General features: G+C 47.9%; 1 protein-coding gene across 1 annotated transcript in view; it reads right to left on the bottom strand.

Annotated features, from left to right (window-relative positions):
- Positions 1-333: 333 nt before the first annotated feature.
- Positions 334-20,986, bottom strand: part of SPRED2 (sprouty related EVH1 domain containing 2) — a 99,589-nt gene continuing 78,936 nt past the window's right edge. Inside the window, exons 5-6 of the mRNA XM_064146217.1 lie at positions 6,666-6,815; positions 334-4,672 (exon numbers count right to left, since the gene is read on the bottom strand). Coding sequence (XP_064002287.1) covers positions 4,022-4,672; positions 6,666-6,815 — 801 coding nt within the window. The 3' untranslated portion in view covers positions 334-4,021. The remainder of the gene's footprint in view (positions 4,673-6,665; positions 6,816-20,986) is intronic.

Raw genomic sequence — 20,986 nt, 5'->3', positions numbered from 1 at the left:
AGGCCAGGGAGAGGAGACGGCCAGGGAGAGGGGAAGGCCAGGGAGAAGAGATGGCCAGGGAGAGGAGAAAGCCAGGGAGAGGAGTCTTTATTGCTGTCACGGCCACAAGGACTCACTCTCTCAGAATGCATGGAATACCTGAAAACCACCTCAAAAACCACTAGAAAAAAACACCTGTCCCCTAGGGCTAGCAACATTTGCCATAGAAAAACCTAAAATAAACACATTTATTTTTTTCCTTTCCTTTTTCCCCACAGAAACTGTGAGGTCTTTTGGGCAGGAGGCAGCATCTCCCCCTCACCTCCCAGGCAGCTGAAGGACAAGGCAGCGGCGTCGTTTTGATATCATGTATTTTATATTTACATGGTACATTGGGAAAGCAACAGCTACACTGATCATACATATTAGAAACAATAAAAAAAGAAGTTAAGAACTAAAATGTACATCATACACTTGTGTATATATATTTTTTTTGTGGGGTTTTTTTTTGTCTTTTTTTTGTGTGTGTGTGTGGGGGTGGGTGGGTTTTTTTTTTTCATGTTTTTTTTTTTACACAGAGGTAAAAAGGCTTTATAAAAATCAATACAACAGGGTTTGGGGTGGTTTTTTTTTTTTTTCCTTTTTTAACTTTTAGTATATAGGTACAATAATGATGAGGCTTCAGGCACTTTAATTTGTTAACGTGAGCGAAACAAACGAACAAACAAAAGTCCCAAACTAAAACCTCCCAACCAAAAGCAATAATAATAAAAAAAAAAAACAAACAACAAAACCAAAACCTTTTCCACAACAGAAATAATAATAATAATAATAATAATCTGGTTAATGTTTTGTTACCACAGATACAAAAATAAAATCTGACTAATTTCTCTCGACTGATTGATGTCAGTATTGCAAAGCTGACCGGGAGAACGCTCCACACCCGTTCAGCAGCGGTGTGGAAATTCAATAGGAGAAAGATTATTTACAAAAACAAAACAACAAAACAAAAAAACCCACCCCAAAACAAAACCAGAAACAAAAAAAAAAAAAAAAACCAAAACAAACAAAAAAAACCCACCAAAACCAAACCACCAGACCCCACCCATGTCTGTCATTGTGCCCTTACACCACTGCCTTCACGAACCAAACAACACACGCAGCAAAATCTACGAGGAGTACACAAAAATAAAACCCCTCAAGAGAATAGGGGAGGAAAGGGGGGGAAAAAATATAGCAATTAAAAAAAAAGTATTAAAAAAATTAAATTAAAAAAAAAAGAGGGATTTTTTTTTCCTTCCTTCCTTCCTTCCTTCCTTCCTTCCTTCCTTCCTTCCTTCCTTCCTTCCTTCCTTCCTTCCTTCCTTCCTTCCTTCCTTCCTTCCTTCCTTCCTTCCTTTCCTTCCTTTCCTTTCTTTCCTTTCCTTTCTTTCCTTTCTTTCTTTCCTTTCTATTTCCAGCCATACAGAAAAAGGCTTGGAGTAGGTCTACTTTATACTTAAAATAAATAGGGGCACTTTGAGAGCAGACAAAAAGCTGTAAGATCTTTTGTTTTTCTTTTCTTTGTAGTGTTGTGCTTTGTAGAGAGAAGACCTTACAGATATTTGTTGATGTGAAACCACTCTGAGAACAGAAATGTAAAAAAAGGTTAAAGAAAAAATAAAAAGGTTGATCCATTTTTTTTTTGTTTTCTCTTGAGGCTGGCTTGATGGTTTTAGACACCATTTGAGAGATTTGTCAATTGCTACGAGGCACAAAAGAGTCATCTTCCATTCAGCAAACCCAGACACATCACCCAGAGTACAACAACTCCATCCCTTTCTCCCCTATCATTCACTTATTTAGTATTTCCACACACACCCCACCCCACCCTCCACCAACAACTGAAGAAATCCCCAGCAACTGCTACGAATTAAACCTAAGGAACTCTAGAGTGTATAAGCACATTGCATAATTAATTAATGGTTAACTAACAAAAAACAAACCCCCAACAAACCAAACCAAACAACAAGCTGTGATTAACTCTCAGAGGAACCGTTGGGACATTCCACCAAGAAAAGAATGGCAAGCGCTCCTTTGACGTTTATTTGGCAAATTAATAACAATAATAATAATAATAATAATTAAACAAACCAAAAATCAAACAAAAAAAAAAAAAGAAAAAGAAATTCCTCTCTTTTTTTAAGACTGATGTCAATGTGCAATAGAGGGAGGGAAAGGACATGCGGCCCACTGGCAATTTACTGCAGAAAGAAATTATGGCAGGAACAGCAGTGCCAGCTTTGACAAGCCAATCCCTAGCTGCCTCAAAGGATTCAGATTGTACTATGCTAGTTAGAGCTCACTGCACTAATTTATTTTTTATTTTTATTTCTTTTTTTTTTTTTTTTTTAATAAAAATTATTTGGCTATTCCTTGTAATATATTAGAAAAATACTCTTTTTCCAAGCTAATTACAAGCCTTGTACACAAGACAACATGACATTAAAAAACAAAACAACAAAACAAACAAACAAATGAAAAAAAAACACCACAATTAAAGTAATTTTATCCTGCACCTTACACATCCACTTGATAAATCTGGGTGGTGAAGTGGGGAGGGAAAAGCCAGGGAGATGCTTCAGTCCGGCTCCTGCAAAGACTCACCTAGAATCATACAGTGGTAAGGGTTGGAAGAGACCTCCAGAGATCACCCAGCCCAAGCTCCCTGCCAAAGCAGGGTGGCTCAGGAATATGCCCAGTCCTATGCTCAGTCTGGCAGCAAGAACGGTCACACACGCGAGACATCGAGACACGTGGAAGCATCTGGAGGACCGGGACCTCAGGTCAGGAAATGGAAGTGGTGGTTAACATCCTGGCTTTTTTTGACTCTCAATACCTGTTCAGATCTCTACCGTGGATGCCTATGTTCTCATGCTCGTGTATGATACAGAAAACAAAGAAACAAAGACAACTTTCCACCACTTAATGCAGCATTTCCCCACAGTTGCCATAATAGTGCTTTTGACATTGCATTGTTAGTTAATTCTTTGCATAACAACGACTTTCCCCATCTGGAACCTTAGTGTTTTATTCACAGATCATCACACGGGCTGGCTAACAGAGAAGTTCCCTTTCTTTTGGGCAAAACTCTGAACACACAGTTTTATTTTTTCCAATGTTATTTAAGGAAAAGAAAAGGAAAAAAAAAAGGAGAAAAAAAAAAAAAAAAGAGAAAACCCCTAATGTCTAAGTTTCCCTTTCAAGTAGTGGTCTGAAATGACTACAGGTAAGGAGAGCTCCCAGATTCTCAATGGTTATGTGACTATGGTAACTGAGCCTTGCTTTCTGCTCGCAGAGCTTGAGGAACAGAGAGAAGTTCAGATGTTTGTTGAAGGAAATGATGATGGACTCTGGAAGAGAAACTGCAGCTCAGATGGCTATTTAGGCTTCCAAAAACAGAACAACGACCCCAAAGAAAACCAGAAATACTGTGTTGTGGTACAAGTTTGTTACTAGCACACCTTCTATACACACACAATATCTTGAGGGCAAGTTAAAATATCTTCCCAGTGAGATTTCATCCACCACACCACCCCCTTGCTGGAAAGGTTGAAGCTTGCGAGCATGCTGGATGGCATCGAGCAAGCTGGGGGTGGGGGGGGCAAGACAGATGCGACCTGGAGATGTTCTAACAATCCACCACCATTTAAAGCAGTTCCTTTTCTCAAACTCATGTTAAAACTGAAAGAAAAAGGAAAAACAACATTAAAAAAAAATTTAAAATAAAAAATAAAATAATAAAATAATATAAACATGTACAAGACGAGTCTGTTTTGATTACAGATTAATAATACAAAAGTCTTATGCTGTAGGTTAGTTAGTTAGAACACTTGATGAGCAAATCAATGCAGTGTGAGCCCCGGACGACTGGATGTAGAACAGGCGGCTTCCGGATGCTGTTGGGCACAGTGGCTGCATCAGAATGAGTGACCTCAATGCTCCAAAACCAACGTGTTCCTTGAACTACAGAAGAGAGAGAAGGCTTCCGACACATCTGTAGTCATCCAGCAGCTTTGTGTTTTCCACCACAGCACCTGCACATGACCCCACAGTGGTAACAAGCCCGAAGCGGCAAGTAACAGCACATACATGGAGCAATGAAAGACAAGGCGATAAGGGCCATCCACCGGAGGCAAAACATTTCATCACTGGTGTCACACGAGCAAGGATCCGTATAGTCTCCTTCTGGGTCGGACATACAGTGATAGAGCATAGTGTCTGCACACCACATACAGCTCACTCGATGGATGCACGTCTTGACGCGGTCCGGAGCATCCTGGCACTGGCCCCGTTTGTTCTCCTCGTGGTTGAACATGTCCCTGCAGTACACGCACCGCGACCTCTCCCCATCTTCCTTCCTCCTGGGCTTGAATTTGACAGGTTGAGTCTTTATCACAGCACCCTTGATATCTTCACCCAGGTCAAAGTCCGAATTGTCTACGTAAGGGTAAGTGTACTCGTGTTTGGAGGCCTCGCTTTTGGCAAAACGCACGTAGGAGTCCATGTCGTCGGGGTCGAAGCTCTTGCCTCGCGCTGGGGCGTGGCGGTAGTCCTCGTACCCAGTCATCCAAATCTTCTCCCGAGGATTGATGCGCACGATCTCCTCGTCATCGTCCGGGAAGTTGACGTGCCGGTAGGATCGTGGGACTGACTGCAGAAGCAGGGAGGGGAGGGAGAACAGAGAAGTGAGCTCGCTTTGCTATCAGCAGTCACCGACACGCTGCTCGGCCCCTCTGTTCTGCTGGACTGGGGACTGCTCAGTGCTCCCTACCCCTCAGCTCTGCTGGCAAGGCTGCCACAGGGCATGGCTTAAATCTGAGATCCACATGGAAAACCTGGGCCCTGGTTCCACCCTGGCTGAGCTGTGTGGAGCTGGAATTGTTCAGCCTGAAGACGATGAGAGTGAGGGGAGACCTGGAGTACTCTGTACAGTTCTGGAGCCCACAGCACAAGAAGGACATGGAACTGTTGGAGCAAGTCCAGAGGAGGCCACAAAAATGCTCAGAAGGCTGCAGCAGCTCTGCTATAAGGACAGACTATGAGAGCTGGGGCTCTGCAGCCTAGAGAAGGCTTCCAGGAGACCTTGGAGTGGCCTTCCAGCATCTGAAGGGGGTGACAGGAAGGCTGGGGAAGGACTATTGACAAGGTCTTGTAATGACAGGACAATGAGGAATGAGTTTAAACTGGCAGAGGGGAGACTTAAACTAGACGTTAGGAAGAAGTTCTTTCCAGTGAGGGTGGTGAGACACTGGCACAGGTTGCCCAAGGAGGTTGTGGCTGCTCCCTCCCTGGAGGTGTCCAAGGCCAAGTTGGATGAGGCCTTGAGTGACCTGTTCTAGTGGAAGGTGTCTCTGCCTCTGGCAGGGGGTTGGAACAGGATGATGTTTGAGGTCCCTTCCAATCTAAACCATTCTGTGATTCTCACTCTCTACCTAAAAGGAGGTTGAGCCAGGTGAGGGGCAGTTTCCTCTCCCTTGTTATAAGTCATTGAAGGAGAGGAGATAGCTTCAAGTTGCACAAGGTGGGGTTTAGATTGGGTATTAGGAAGCATTTCTTCACCAAAAGGGTCATCAGGTACTGGAAGAGGTAGTGGTGGAGTCACCATCCCTGGAGATGTTTAAAACACTGTTTGGATGAGGAGCTTAGGGGTGTGTTTTAACAGTTGTGTCCAGGGACATGTTACAACATAGTTGGACTCTGCAATCTTGAGGCCTTTTCCAGCCAGGTGCTTCTACGATCCTGCCTTCTCACTTTGTGAAAAGACAAGAACAGCTCAGGCTGCAGAGCACCAACTCCAACTTCCCTGCCGTGGGCAGCCTCTCAACTAGACTTGGTTGCCCAAGACCTCATCCAACCTGGCTTTTAACACCTTCAGGTAAGGGTCATCCACAATCTCTCTGAGGCAACATATTCCAGAGTCTCACCACCTTTGTACAGAATTTAGTCTCAGGGATGAGCATGACTGTCACAGACCTACAATGCCCTGTGTGCAGGTGATATAACACATGAAATCACTGTGCAAACTCTTCTGTTTTAAATAACTGGAAGCCATTTAAAGCTATCTGAGAAGGAAAGAGGGGAAAGTGCAGAATATTAGGGGTTGGAAGGGACTTCCAGAGATCACTGAATCCAACCCCACTGCCAGAGCAGAATCACCCAGGGCAGGCCACATAGGAACACATCTAGGTGGATTTCAAGTCTCCAGAGGAGACTCCACAACCTCTCTGGGTAGCCTCACCATAAAGAACTTTCTTCTCATGCTGAGGTGAAACCTCCTGTGCTCCAACTTGTACCTGTTGTTCTGTCCTGCCATTGGGCAGCACCAAACCAAGCCGGGCACCTTCATCTGGACACCCACCTCTCAGGTATTTATAGATATTGATCAGGTCCCCTCACAGCCTTCTCTTCTCCAGACTAAACAGCCCCAGGACTCTCAGTTTGTCTTCATAGGGAGGACATTCAAGTCCCCCAATCATCCTTGTAGCTCTCTGATGGAGTCTGTGCAGCAGATCCCTGCCTCTCCTGAACTGGGGAGCCCAAAAAACAGGACACAGAAAGGGAAGGGGGGTGGGGGGAAAAAACCAACACCAGCCTTAGCTATGGCAGACGGCCCTTTAGGTGGCAACACAAAGAAGAAACCTTACTTGTTCTAGATGGTAGTGGTCAGAGCTGTAATGGTCGTGAAGGTGTCCACGAGTGCAAATTCTTCGATGTTCGCAGGATGCAGGAGAAGCCAAAGTTCGCACAGGCTGTTCCCTTTTCTGAGAGGAGTTTGAGGAGCTGTCTGTGGCATTCTGGAGGGGGAAAAAAACCCAAACCATCAGGCATTCAGGGCTTTTGCCACTCACCAACTTTGCGCACGCCTGCAGCGCTGGAAGCATACTGCAATAGGCACTTTGATCAGTTTCACATTAAATACTTAAATAAGGTAGAACTGTTGCCAAGCCATAAAAGCTGTTGCCACACACAGAAGGAAAAATCATATGCCATGGACCACCTGTGATCTATTCACCAACACCTCTCAGATTTGCTTGGCATGCTGGGTATTACACTGGGCACTGAGTGATGAAGAGCGCTTGCACTGGAAGCTCCCTCTGAAGAGCAGAGCTAAACTCTGTCAGATGATGCAGCTGTCCAAGGCCTGCTGGCAGCCTCAGAGAGCAGAGTGTGCCCAAGCTGGACCCTACCAGTTAGCCAAGCTACAAAAATACTGGCAGGTTGGTTAAGCTGCAGGTGTCCCATTAAGGCAGAAAGTCTTTCACATCATCTTCTCTAAACACTCGCCAAATGCTAGTCCATCAGAGCCTTCATTTCCAAACCCCAGGTATTTAATTTTGCTCCTTTTGTCCCTCACCTCTGCTGTGCAAGGAACGTTACCTGGGCTTTTTTACGTCCCTGGCTCCTAAGGAGTGCTTCCCTTAGATAATTAACTGCCTCAGTACACAGCAACAATCAGGTGAATGGAATACCACACACAAACAGGCGGCTGCCAATACCTGTGGCTTCTCAGATGCAGTCATTGAATGGTTTGGGTTGGAAGGGACCTCCATAGGTCATCTAGTCCAAACCCGCCCTGCAGCCAGCAGGGACATCCCCCAGTAGATCAGGGTGGTGCTTTCAACTAAGAAAAATCATGGACTGCCAGGTGGGAAGGGATCTCAAGGTCCAACCTATTTAGGTAGTAGTCTAGCTGAAATGAGACAGCCCAGCAAGCTGAGTTTTAAAACTGCCCAAAGTAGAGGAATCCACTGCTTCCTTTGGGAGATGACTCCAATGTCCAGCTGTTCTCACGGGGAATCTTCTGGAGTAATAGAATCATAGAATCAACCAGGTTGGAAGAGACTTCCAAGGTCATCCAGTCCAACCTATCACCCACAGTCCAATTGGAATCTCCCCAGGAGTAGGCTAGTTCACATACTATGACTCACTTGCCACAGAAGGAGATAGTTTGTGAACCATGGGTCACCTAACAGGCATGGGGATGGTCTGTGTACCATGGGTCACCTACCCGTCAAAGGGATGCTTTGTGTACCACAGGTCATCTACCAGGCAAGGAGATGATTTGTGAACCACAGGTCACCTACCATACAAGGATATGGTTCAACATCACACCTCTGTCCCATCCCAATGGGGACCACATGCACCATCTCCCCCATCTCCACAAACAAGCTGTGCTGCAGCTACGATGACTCTAAGGGAGAGGTTTCACTTGCCACAACAGTTAGCTAGAGATGCAATCTCAAGAGTGAAGAAAAGTTGTATGGGCAGTGGGAGAAGACTGGTTTTACCTGAAAAACCTTCTCTCCTTGTCAAGAATGCACTCTCTAAACATTGTTTCCCACTGAGCTGTACCAGACACGTCCCTTACTCCATGAACACTCACTGTGGGTATTTGTTTCTTCTGAAAACAAGGCTTGGCAAGGCTCTGTCCAAGGGGTGAGCACACCTTCAAGCATTTAACACACAAAGAGGGATGCTGATCCTCTCGAACCAGCATAGCACTGAAAGCAGAGCTTGCTTTGTTGAAAGCAAACACAGAGATCTGTTTGCAGTGTGATGTAAAGCCAGGCTGGGTTATCTGAGAGGTCCAACAAGTAGGATGAATGTTGAATGGCTGACCCACCCATGAGGAGCAGACTTTTAATGCAGTGTTTGCTTTAGCAGCTACTTCTTTTTCTTTCTCTCTCTCTTTCTCTCTTTCCTTCTCTCTTTCTTTCCTTCTTTCTTTCTTATTAAACAAGGACCTAGAAGCAGAACAAATCCTAAGACAGCTACCAACAGCTCTACAATGTAACTGCACCATTGCTCCAGCCCTTTTTAAAGTGGTTTTGTCATAGAAAGGTTTGGGTTGGAAGAGACCTCCTCCAGTGCCCTAGCAGTCAGCAGGGAAATCCTCCCCTAGATCAGGTTCCTCAGAGCTTTGTTGAGCCTCAAGTACTTCCCTGGGCAACCTGTTGCGGTGTTTTAGCACCTTCATGGTGCAGAACTTGTTCCTAACATCCAATCTAAATCTGCTCTTCTCTGACTTGAACCACTGTCCCTTGTCCTACCACTGCAGGCCTTTGGAACCAGTCCCTCTGCAGCCTTCTTATAATCCCCCTTCAGATCATGGAAGGCCACTAAAAGGTTGCCTTGAAGCCTTCTCTTCATCAGAGCCTCTTCAACAGACTCCCTCAGCCTGTCCTTGCAGGAGAAGTGTTCCAACCTCTGATCAACATCAGCCCAGTCCTCATAACTTATTAGACAAAGGCACTTCAAATCCAGAGGTCAAACCCCCCAAAGCTAATTTTTGCACTCATAATTTTAGGTAGTACAATACAGAATCATAGGATTGCTTTGGCTGGAAAAGACCTCCAAGACCATGCAGTCCAACTGTCAACTAAAGCCACCAAGGCCATTAAACCATGTCCCAAAGTGCCATGTCTACACATTTCTGGATCACCTCCAGGGACGGTGACTCCCTGGGCAGCCTGTTCCAATGCCTGACCACTTTCAACAAAGAAATTCACAGATCCATAGAATGCCAGGTTGGAAAGGACCTCAAAGATCATCTAGTCAAACCTTTCAGGGTAAGAGTACAGTCTAAACGAGGCAGCCCAGCACCCTGTCAAGCTAATCTCCAGCCTAAACCTCCCCTGGCACAATTTCAGGCCATTCCCTCTTGGCCTATCATCTGATGTTAGGAGGGGCAGACCAACCCCCACTTAGCTCCAACCTCCTTTCAGGTAACGGTAGAGAGCAATGAGGTCTCCCCTCAGCCTCCTCTTCTTCAGACATTCCCCCACATTTCGAGGACACTTCAGAAGAAAACAAGCAGCTTCTACAAGCAAGTACTTCCCAGTGACATTAGTCTTCCCACCTCTTTGGAAAGCCTGAGGGAAGTTAGGATTTAGCCACAAGAGCCACCTCACAGGAGTGCCTTTCTGCAGTGCTACAGGTGGTGTAGACCCAGCGGGTGGGTGAGGGTGGAACAGGTTGCCCAGGGAGGTGGTTGAGGCCCCATTCCTGGAGATACTCAAGGTGAGGTCAACAGGGCTCCAGGAGATCTGGATCTAGTTGAGGATGTCCCTGCTGACTGCAAGGGAGTTGGACTGGATGACCTTTAGAAGTTCCTTCCAACCTGGGTGATTCTATGATTTTGTGTCAAGGTGTAATTGAAGCTCCTCAGAACAAGAACAGAAAGGCACAGCCCAGGCAGCTTCAGCCTGCAGCACGCTCTCAAAGTTAAACTTTGACTGGCATGAATCAGCAAGGAGGCAGGGCCTCAACACAGGGCTGTGTCAGCCAGCAGGACCCTTCACCCTCACTGGCTGAGCCCTGCTGGGACAAGCTTCTTGGGGATAGGCTCCAAAGCCATCGTGGGTGCTCTCACGCAAATTAATGAGGCTTGGGAAAATGATCCAACTGGAGGAGGCTACATATCCTAGCCAGCAACCCCTTCAGCCTCCTGGATGAAAATAACAATCCCAGGACGGATATAACTGCTGGATCATCCCAACAGGGCAGCTGGGAGCTAGAACCAGCCCTGCCAGCAAGGTCCTGTTTGCTTCCTCTCGCAGGAGACAGCACTTCAGCGTCAGGCAAATGGAAAAGAGGCTGCAGCGATTTTTATCTTGCCCCATTCTTATCTACCTTTGCTTTCCTCCACACCTTATCCTCCTTCAGACCTGGCAGGGGAACCAAGCCTCTCCTCCATGTGTTGACATGGCTACAGAACCTGTCTGCAGCAGACCGTGGAGGCTGCAGCACTGCCTCCACTTTCACCTTATTAAAAATCGCTGCATTTCCACCTTCAGTGTCCTCAGCTTAGAGGGGCACCTTGGCAACACTAACACCTACCCTGAGCGCCCAGGAAGGCAGAAAGCAAGCTCTCCAAACTAGGGATCTGCTCATGAAGGAGTTCACACTGCCTCCTGCTTGGTGACACTTAAGGACAACTGGATGACAAACAGAGTGTCTGCAGGGCTACCTGGCTGACCACTGAAGTGCTGGTGTGGGTCCAGAGAAGGGCAACAGAATTGGTGAAGGCTCTGGAGAACAGACCTGGTGAGGAGTGGCTGAGGGTAGTGGAGATGTCTAGCCTGAAAAGGAGGCTGAGGGCAAACCTTGCTCTCTGCAGCTCCCTGAAAGGTGGCTGGAGTGAGGTGAGAGTTGGTCTCACCTCCCTAGGATCAAGTGATAGGATGAGCAGAAGTGGCCTCAAGTTGCCCCAGAAAAGGTTTAGATTGGTTATGAGAAGAAACTTCTTCACTTGAAAGGGTTTCTCAAAGACTGGAACAGGCTCCCCAGGGAGGTGGTTGAATGTCCACACCTGGAGCTGTTCCAAAGAGGCAGAAATGTGCTGAAGGACATGGTTTAGCCCTAGCCTTGGCAGAGTTAGATAATGGTTGGACTCGATAATCTCAGAGGTCTTTCCAGCCAAAGCAAATGTAGGATGTTCTGATTGCTGGGATAAGCACTGTTAGTTCACAACAAGGTCTCCTGTCAGAGCTTCAGGCTGCTGTAAGAGAGAAGGCTCTTGACACGTAAGGGTGAATAGCTTGAAGACTGGGGAAAAAGGCCCAAGATATCTCCCTCCAAAGCAGAAGGCCACCAGTGACCCCACAGGCTCCTCATCTGTTCTGGTGAGAACACTCATCAAAGATCTGAAGGGAGAGGTGACCAAGATGAGAGTTTTCTGCTGACCCTTGAGTTATTCACTGGGCCTTAAAATGAAAGCTGACCCTGAGAGCACCAAGTGACAAGAACACCTTGATCTGAGGTGCACAACCATGCAGCCTCAGCCAGCTACCACTGCTCAGCAAAGAGGGCTTGGAATTACAACAGGCAGCCCTGTGGCAGTGTCAGCTTGGTGGCTCAGCAACGAATACAGGCAAAAAAAAAAGCAGGTACAAAAGCAACTACCAAGGTGCTGCACCTATCTGCTGTGCTTCCCTGGCCTATCTGCAGGTTTGGCACTGCCTCCACCCTGCGTCACTCAGGGCATTGCATAGTATCACAGAATTGTTCTGGCTGGAAAAGACCTCCAAGGTCATCCAGTCCAATCATCAACCCAAGACCACAACAGCCATTAAACCATGTCCCCAAGTGCCACGTACACACGTTTCTGGAACACCTCCAGGGATGGTGACTCCACCACCTCCCTGAGCAGTCTGTTCCAGGCCCTGACCACTGATTCAGCAAAGACAGTTTTCCTAATCTCCAACCTAAACCTCCCCTGGCACAGCTTCAGGACATTTCCTCTTGTACTATCACTTGTTACTAGGGAGAAGAGATCAACCTCCACCTCACTGCAGTCTCCTTTCAGGAAGCTGTAGAGAGCAATGAGGTCTCTCCTCAGCCTCCCCTTGGCCCAGGCTAAACAACCCCAGTTCACAGAATGCCAGGGGCTGGAGGGGACCTCCAAAGCTCATCCAGTCCACCCCCTCTGCAGAGCAGGATCATCTACAGCAGATCACACAGGAATACAACCAGGTGGGCTTTGAATACCTCCAGAGACAGAGACTCCACAACCCCCCTAGGCAGCCTGTTCCAGTTTTCTGTTACCCTCACAGGGAAAAAAAATCCTCCTCATGTTTACATGAAACTTCCTATGCCTCAACTTCCACCCACTGCCCCTTGTCCTGACACTGGGCATCACAGTTCCCTCAGCTGCTCCTCATTTCCACAGTGGCAAGCTCAAGGACACAAGATGCTTTCTCAACAGCAGCAATCTAAAGAGCCTGGGTCTCTACATCCTGGAAAAGACATCACAGAATCACAGAATGTTAGAGGTTGGAAGGGACCCGTAGAGATCATCCATTCCAGTCCCTCCAGCCCCACCTAGGGCAGGTGACCACGAAGATGGGAAGAGAAGAAAACCTACTGAATCATGACTCCCATAGAAGCATTAGTTGGAAGAGATTTTACTTCTGGTATCCTTTAGAAGAGTGATGGTGAAGCAGCCACTGGAACAGACTCAGGTGAAACACCAACAGAAGGAGGTACTTCTGCCAGGGTCCACAGTTAAAATGTGGTTTGAGAACCTCTCAGAATAGAAGAAGAATGTGGCTGAGGATCAAAGGCAGGATGATGCTCAGGACTTCAGAACTGTACTCTCGGTACCACTCCACTGGCCTGGCACTTGGTGACTGGTGAAAACCAGACACGTTCTCAAGGAAAAGCCACTCACATCTTCTGCAAAGTGCCACCATTGAGGAATGATAGCAAGACTCTGTCAGTGATGGAAGCAGGAAAAAGCTCTGTTCCCCCATGACAAGGACTGGCTCTTGGCTGGGACTTTGTGAAAATTTGAGGGAAGATGGCAGAGGGGGAGACATGAGAGGTTTGCTGCAAGTCACCCCAAAATAACAGCCTTGCTTACAGGTAGAGAGGACGTGGTGTTGAGAGAAAGGCTCTTCTACCAAAGGAAAAAATGGTCCTGCTGAGCCACCAGCAGTCAGAGAAACACTGGCTTCACAACATCACAGAAGGTATTTGGTTGGAAGACACCTCCAGGGTCATCCAGCCCAACCTTCGCTCCAACACAGCAGGGTCAACACTAAACCACATCCCTAAACACCCCCAGGGATGGTGACTCCAGCACTGCCCTGGGCAGAACATTCCAGTGTTTGAGATCCCTTCCAGTGAGGAAATATTTCCTAACATTCTCTAAAGTCTGCTGAAATCAATCCAGCTCCAGTTACTTGCTTTTGGGGGAAAGCTATTGAAAACATGGTCAGATGCCACAGGAGAGAAACGAACCCAAAACAGAGTTGTTGGAAGAGGGAGGCCAGTTCCAGTGTGAAGTGTCTCTACCCGTGGCAGGGGGTTGGAACTAGATGATCCTTGTGGTCCCTTCCAACCCTGACTGATTCTGTGGTTGTATACCCTCAAATGCTCAGTCAGAAAAGTTTGTGCTGCATGTAGTAGAGATCTGAGATTGCTGTGATGGTTCTGAAGTCTTGTGGTTTCACCACTCAGGTAACAGAATCATTAATCATGACCATAACAGCAACTTTGTAAGAGCCGTGCAACACATTTCCTTCTGGAAGTGAGCAAGCACACCTTTGATACCAGCCAGCAAGGTGCCCTTGTGGCCAAGGCCAATGGTATCCTGGGGGGGGATTAGAAGGGGAGTGGTGAGTAGGTTGAGAGAGGTTCTCCTGCTCCTCTGCTCTGCCCCAGTGAGGCTGCATCTAGTTGTGGGCCCCTCGGTTCAAGAAGGACCTCAGGGAAGTGCCTGAAAGAGTAGAGCCCAGAGCCACGAAGCTGCTGCAGGCAGTGGAACATCTCCCTATGAGGCCAGGCTGAGAGAGCTGCCCTCATTGCTGCTGATAAAGATGTGCAGGACAGTGTCAGGAGGACAGAGCCAGGCTCTCCTCAGGGAAGTCCAATAACAGGACAAAGAACACTGGGGACAAGCTGGAGCAGAGGAGGTGCCACAGGAACAGAAGGGAAAACATTTTCCCTGTGATGGTGCTGGAGCTCTGGAGCAGGCTGCCCAGAAAGGTTGTGGAGTCTCCTTCTCTGGAGATATTCCAAACCCACCTGGATGTGTTCCCTGGGTGATCCTGCTCAGGCAGGGGGGGGTTGGGTGATTTTCCAGCCCCTAACATTCTGTGACATGGCTGCCTTAAGAAACACCACCAGGCTTCTGCATACAAATGGCTACACCTTGATCATCAAAAAAAAAAAACCCAACAGACAAAAAATCCCAACAACCCAACCCACCCCAAAACCCACACAAAGCCCCCAGCCAACGAACAAAAAAAGAGCTGTCTCCGTTTCTCCCTCAGACTTTCAGAAGTGACTCATTAAATTAAGTAGCTGGAATCGTTAGTAAAGAAGATTATGTTAATCATTTACTGCAGTTTACTTCTCACTGCAATGGATTTGCCACAGCAGAAGGGCTGACTAAGCAGGGGCCTAGCTGATATTCTGAGATAGGCATCTATCAGAAACAAATCACAAGGGGGAAAAAAGCCTTCTCCTGCTCCTCAGCTGGACTGCTCATCTTGCCTCTAATGGCTTTGCAGAAGGGGTTCAACCCATGTGAAGCAAAACGTCTGAGGGTGACTAGGAAAAAAAGATTCATCTCAAAGTGCTGAAGCAATGCAATCTGCAGCAGCTTGTCAGAAATGGTTTGCCAGAGGGAAATTGCAGAGCTCTGTCACTTGTAACTTCCAGAAGTGCTCTCTCAGCCAGCTAAAGCACTTGCAAGTTTGCTGTCAAAAATAACAATGAGTCAAGCACAAAGTGGCTGGTTTTTTTGTTTTCCTCTTCAGGATTTTAATGGCTCCTGGAGGTGGTGAGGACATGGGGAAACTGAAGCATCATGATGCTGAACCAACAGTTTTGCAAATAGTGGTCTTAAAGGAATGCAGAAACTGCCAGTCATAGTATCATTGATCCTTAAGGTCCCTTCCAGCCCACAACACTCATCTAGCTCCAATCACCCACCATGGGTAAGACACCTTCCAGTCAATCAGGCTGCTCAAGGCCTCATCCAGCCTGTCCTTGAACACCTCCAGGGAGGGGGCAGCCACAGCCTCCCTGGGCAACCTGTGCCAAAGTCTCCCTACCCTCACTGTCAAGAATTTCTTCCCTATCTCCAGTCTCAATCTGCCCTCCTCAGGCTTCAATGCCTCCCCTCTCATTCTATCAGTACAAGCCCTTGTAAAATGTCCCTCCTCAGCCTGGCCTGTGCAAAGCAGAAGTCCTCTCCAAGCCCTCCTGCTCTCTAATGGCACTCTCAGCCAACTTGTCTCCCACTGCTGTGCTAGCCTGCCCAGTGCAGAACCACATCTGGCAACATGCAGTGTGGAAATGCAAAACCTGGCGGAGGCTTGAGGTCTCTTCTTCACCATGCAGCCTTCTGCAACAGCTTGGAAAAGGGGAGGGTAGAGGGGGACTTTATTAATGCTTACAAATAGCCAAGAGGTGGGTGTCAGGAAGGTGGAACCAGACTCTTCTGAGGGGTCCCCAGTGACAGGATGAGGTAACAGGCATAGACTTGAACACAGCAAGTTCCATCTACACATGAGAAGGAATTTCGTGAGGGTGGCAGAGCACTGGAGCAGGATGCCCAGAGAGGTGGTGGTGTCTCTGTCTCTGGAGATGTTCAAGGCCTGCCTGGGTATATTCCTATATGGTCTGATTTAGGTGATCCTGCTCTGGCAGGGGAGTTGGATTCTATCTTCACTAATGAGAATGACTATGGGACTTGAACATCTCTCCTATGAAGACAGACTGAGAGATTGAATGTTTAGTCTGGAGTGGAGAAGGCTGAAAGGGGACCTGATTAATATCTATCCGTATCTGAGGGGTGGGTGTCTATAGGAAGGTGCCAGGCTCCGCTCAGTGGTACCAAGGAACAACAGGAACAAGCTGTAACACAGGAGGTTTCACCTCAGCATGAGGAGAAAGTTCTTTACATTGAGGGTGATGGAGCACTGGAACAGGCTGCCCGGAGAGGCTGTGGAGTCTCCCTCTCTGGAGACTTTCATACCCTGCCTGGATGTCTTCTCTGTGGCCTGCCCTGAGTGACCCTGCTCTGGCAGGGGTGTTGAACTGGATGATCTCTGGAAGTCCCTCCTAACCCCTACCATTCTGTGAAGAGCAAAACCTCCTTGCAGCAGCTCCTGTGTTCACTTTGCAAAGCCTGGGTGTGTTAAGAGGAGCTCACTGCCACCTGAAAAGACAGGGCAGGACAGGACACCAGCACCTGCAGAACAAGAAGCCCAGCTCCCTCACCAATCCATGGCTTGGGGACGAACCTGGAAAAATAACAGGCAGCAAACTGCAGCCTCTCCCCCGGCCTCAGCCTGACCACCTCCAGCTAAGAACTGCGCCATGAGCTCCCGCGGCAGGCAGCTGGAGCCTTCTGCTTGCCTGCTCTGCCCAGGTGTGATCCCTTGGGAGCCCCAGCACAAGCCAGCTCTTTGCTTGGCCCTTTTCACTCGCTGAAATCAGGGAAAACACAGCTGTGCTATCACCATGGAAAGGAAAAATGATATAGCTGGTGAGCGGCGCTCAGCCCAGCGCCCATCTGAAGTTTATCTGCAGGGCCTCCGCTGCTGCTGAACTTCACTAAAAGGAAGTCTGAGAGTTATTTTGGATGCATGGTGAAGAAAACTTCCACCTTTTCAAAGAAACTGAGATAAAGTATAGTCTTCCAGAACTCCCTCAGCTTGATCCTGCCAAAACAAGTCCTTCCTTTCCCTCTAGCTGTGCTTTTTTTTAAAGCCTACAGAGACTTCTGGTTCCATAGAGGGACACAACAACACGGATTCATGGGACTGGGTTGGGTTGGAAGTGACTTTAAAGATCATCTAGTTCCAGCCCCCCTGCCACGGGCAGGGACATCTTCCATTAGCCCAGGTTGCTCAAGGTTTCATCCAACCTGGCCATGAACACTCCCAGGGAGGGGACATCCACAATCACTCTCTGCAACCTGTTCCAGTGTCTCACCACTCCCATGGTGACGAATTTCTTCCTGTCCTAGAAGATAGCTTTCACCTTGCCCTCAGTGCCCTCTGAGAAAGAGCACTGTTGCAATGGAAAGAAAACTCTTTGTATCAGGTACTTGCAAGGCAAACCCTGACTGTTTTAAGAGGAAAACCCCTCAAAACACAAAGGCCAGTTACTGGGGCGGCTCCCCAGTGAGATGCAGTCTGCCTACCCATGAGGTGCTCAGGTCCTCATCAATGAGCAGGGACAACTCCAACTAGAGCAGGCTGCTAAGGGCCACGTTGAGTCTGATCTTGGATGTTTCCAGGGACAGGGCCTAAGCCAGAGCCCTGGGCAGTCTGTTCAAGTGTCTCATCACCACTCTCATTGTGCAGAATGTCCTCCTGACATCCAACCTAAATCTGCCCTGCTCCAGTTTCATACCACTGTCCCTTGGCCCACCACTCAAAGCCCTGCTAAGCAGTCCTTCCTCAACCTTCCTGTAGGTCCCCTTCAGATACTGAAATGTAGTGCATGAGGGTTGGACACTTTGAGGGTCCCTTCCAACACAGTCTCATTTGTGAATCTGGAGAGCCTCTCCTCACCACAACTCCAATGCTTCCTTCTTCATTCCCTTAACTCTCCCTTGCTGTGGCCTGATTAGGTTTCTCCATGCTGAGAAGAGCTGTGTTGCTTCAGGGGGACCTTTTTACCTAAACTTGGGAATGGTTTAAACCAACCAAGGGCTCAGAGTGATGGGGGATAGAGGCATGCTTTGCCTTTTTTTGCCTGAAGGGTTCTGTTAATCTGTTTATGTGGTGGCAATGACACCTCAGTGCAGGCTACAGCATTGTTGGGATGATCAGCTGCCCACTATTTGTGTTTGTACAGCTCTGAGAAGATTAGCAGAGCCTCCCTCCTCTAACAAGTAACACAAGCCATGGTAGCACAGCTGTCCTCTGCTAAGCCACCAAGGGCCAGAGCATTGTGGCAGGGTGATGGAACCTGTTTCACTCTCCCATCAGTCCCAACACCTGCTCTGTATGCATGCTGGGGTAGAGAAACCACAGGAATCCAGCCCCAAATAATTTTTGCACCAGTCCCTGATCCAAACTAACCACCTGTAGAGGGCTGTGCCCTAATGGCACAGGAAGGTCTCCAGGCAAAGAAGGAGGCAGAGACAGGGGAGTCTGGAGAGGGGTGAGTGCCAGCTCCTGCTTCAAACCCTTTCATCTTTGACTGCAACGAATTTAAACATCAGAGGGAAGGTTCTTCACTATGAGAGTGGTGAGACACTAGAATGGATTGCCCAGGTTGAGGCCTTGTCCCTGGAGACACTGAAGATCAGACCTGATAGGTCCCTGTGCAGCCTGCTCTAGCTGGAGGTGTCCCTGCTGAGTGCAGTTGAGTTAGACAAGATGCCCTTGGAGGGCATCTTCCAACCCAATGCTATCTGTGACTTTGCACCTGTGAAAGAACTAGCTCCCAACTTTAAGTGGTTAGCAGGGAGCTCAGCACCTGTAAAGCTGATGGGAAGCTTTTCCTCTCCAGGTAGGGATGCTACAGAACACAGGAGCGAAGCTGAGGGAGGGAATGTTAAAGCTGTGCACAGGAGCTGGCAAGAGCCTGCACTACTGCTGAGGGCAGCCGGGAACAGATGGCTCCAAGTAGCTCACCACTGAATCTCAGATCTTTGACATGGGAATATCCAAGGGAGGGCTGAGGGAGAAAATCAGACCTCCTTCTTCATCAAAGGCTACTAAAGATTAGGTTACCTGAGCTGAGATAATCACTGCACCTAATCCATGTCTTTGCTATGCACAAACTCAACCCTGCAGCCTCTGAGCTCAGCAGCACACTTCTCCTGTACAACACACCAGGTTACAAATGGAGAGGGGGAAAAAAAGCCCAGTTAAATGCAAATTTCCCACAGCAGACTGGTAGGGTATTTTAAGAAGGCAGTTAGGGGTCATTTATTCACACAGTTATGAGCATCCACATTATTTTAGCTGGAATTCATCACCAAAATAGCATCCAACAGCTGATGCAAAACTTTCAAAATACCCTCTTCACATGCACTGCAAAATGGATCAGGCTCTGCCTCAGAATGCTGGGTGCTGCTTATTTACTTCTGCCCTTCCTTCTCCTTCTGCAGGCCGAAGCAGACAGATGAACTGCTTCCTATAATCACTTCTGATTTAACTTTCACAAAGCATGCATGAGGCAAGGGGTCAGCAGACCCTTGGCAAAACACGTTAGGCAGGTGAGAGAAGGAAGCAGGGCTGGTTAGGTGTAGTTGCTGGTAATGAACTTCTGTACTGGGCAGAGCTTCCACCCTGAGAATATTCTTTGTGTTCTGTTGTTTGCCCTCAGATACTGGGGACAGAGCATGCTGTGCTACGGTGTCAGTCAGAAGGCTCTTGGTAGTTTTTTTTGCATGAGTGAAAGGAGGGAGCCTGCCACTTTAAAGGAAGAATCCTTCTTGAAGCTTCCTGTACAAGGAGATTTCATTGTTTGGCATTTAAAAACTCACTGCCCATTACAAACTTCCCCCCCCCAAGAAACTCCAGCACAAAAAGCAGAGTATTTTGGAGAGGACACAATCAAATTATCATTAAACTTGCAAGACCCATGTGTGAACTCCAAGCAGACTGAACTCTATGCTTTGGGGTTTCTTCCCTCTCCTCATTTCTTCCTCTCCTCTTCTCTCCCACCTTTATTTTCCTTTTTCCCCCTTTCCTTCCTCCTTCCCTCCCCTTTCTTCTTCCCTTCCCCTTCCTTTCCTTTCCCCTTCCCTCTTTCTCTTTCCCTTTGTTTGTCCCTTCATTTTCTCTCCTCCACCCCTCCCTTCCCTTTTCTTTCCTGCCTGTTACAGGAGGAACAGAATGAAGCCAGATCTGCCAGTGTTCAAGCAGCACGTGGAAATTACAGGCTCCCTCACGAAGAGGAGGGCAACATAGTCATTTGCTCCATGGTTCCGACCCAGCCCCCTTCAGATCACTGCCAAGCAGATGTTCAACTCAGCACCAGCAGCCAAATGCTTTCCCCCCTCTAAATCAGGCAGAGAGGCTGGGATGCCAGGGCCAAGCAGGGCTGTGCCCACACTCCAGACCCACATGCCCCTGGCCACACCAGTGCTGCTGGGTTGTGTGCTAGGATTCCCTAATCCTTTCTGAAGCTGTCAGTCATGGCTCTGTCCCCTAGCTGCCAGGGCTGCTTCCTCCCAGCCATGTTTACACCCTGCTCTGCCTGTCACCTTCAGAGGCATTGCCCAGGGCCAGGCAAGACACCCCAAATCCAGGCAGCATTCTTGGCACCATCTGCCAGGAGTGCCCTGAGACAAAGCACTTTACTCTGGCACCACAGCCACAAAGACTGCCTGCAAGCAGAGCTGCCTGCTGAAAGGAATCTCCTAAGTTCCATATATTGTAAGATGGAAAAAGTTAAACTTTTTTGGTTTTGTGACATTTCCAAGCTCCCTGTGTCCAAAAGAAAAGACTATAGGCTGCAAAGGCTAACTGCATGGCCCAGATGA

This window comes from Pogoniulus pusillus, chromosome 7, assembly GCF_015220805.1.
Source record: "Pogoniulus pusillus isolate bPogPus1 chromosome 7, bPogPus1.pri, whole genome shotgun sequence".
In the NCBI taxonomy this organism is placed as follows: Eukaryota; Metazoa; Chordata; class Aves; order Piciformes; family Lybiidae; genus Pogoniulus; species Pogoniulus pusillus.
The sequence above is the reverse complement of the archived record's forward strand: the minus strand, read 5'-3'. Positions and strand labels throughout refer to the sequence as shown.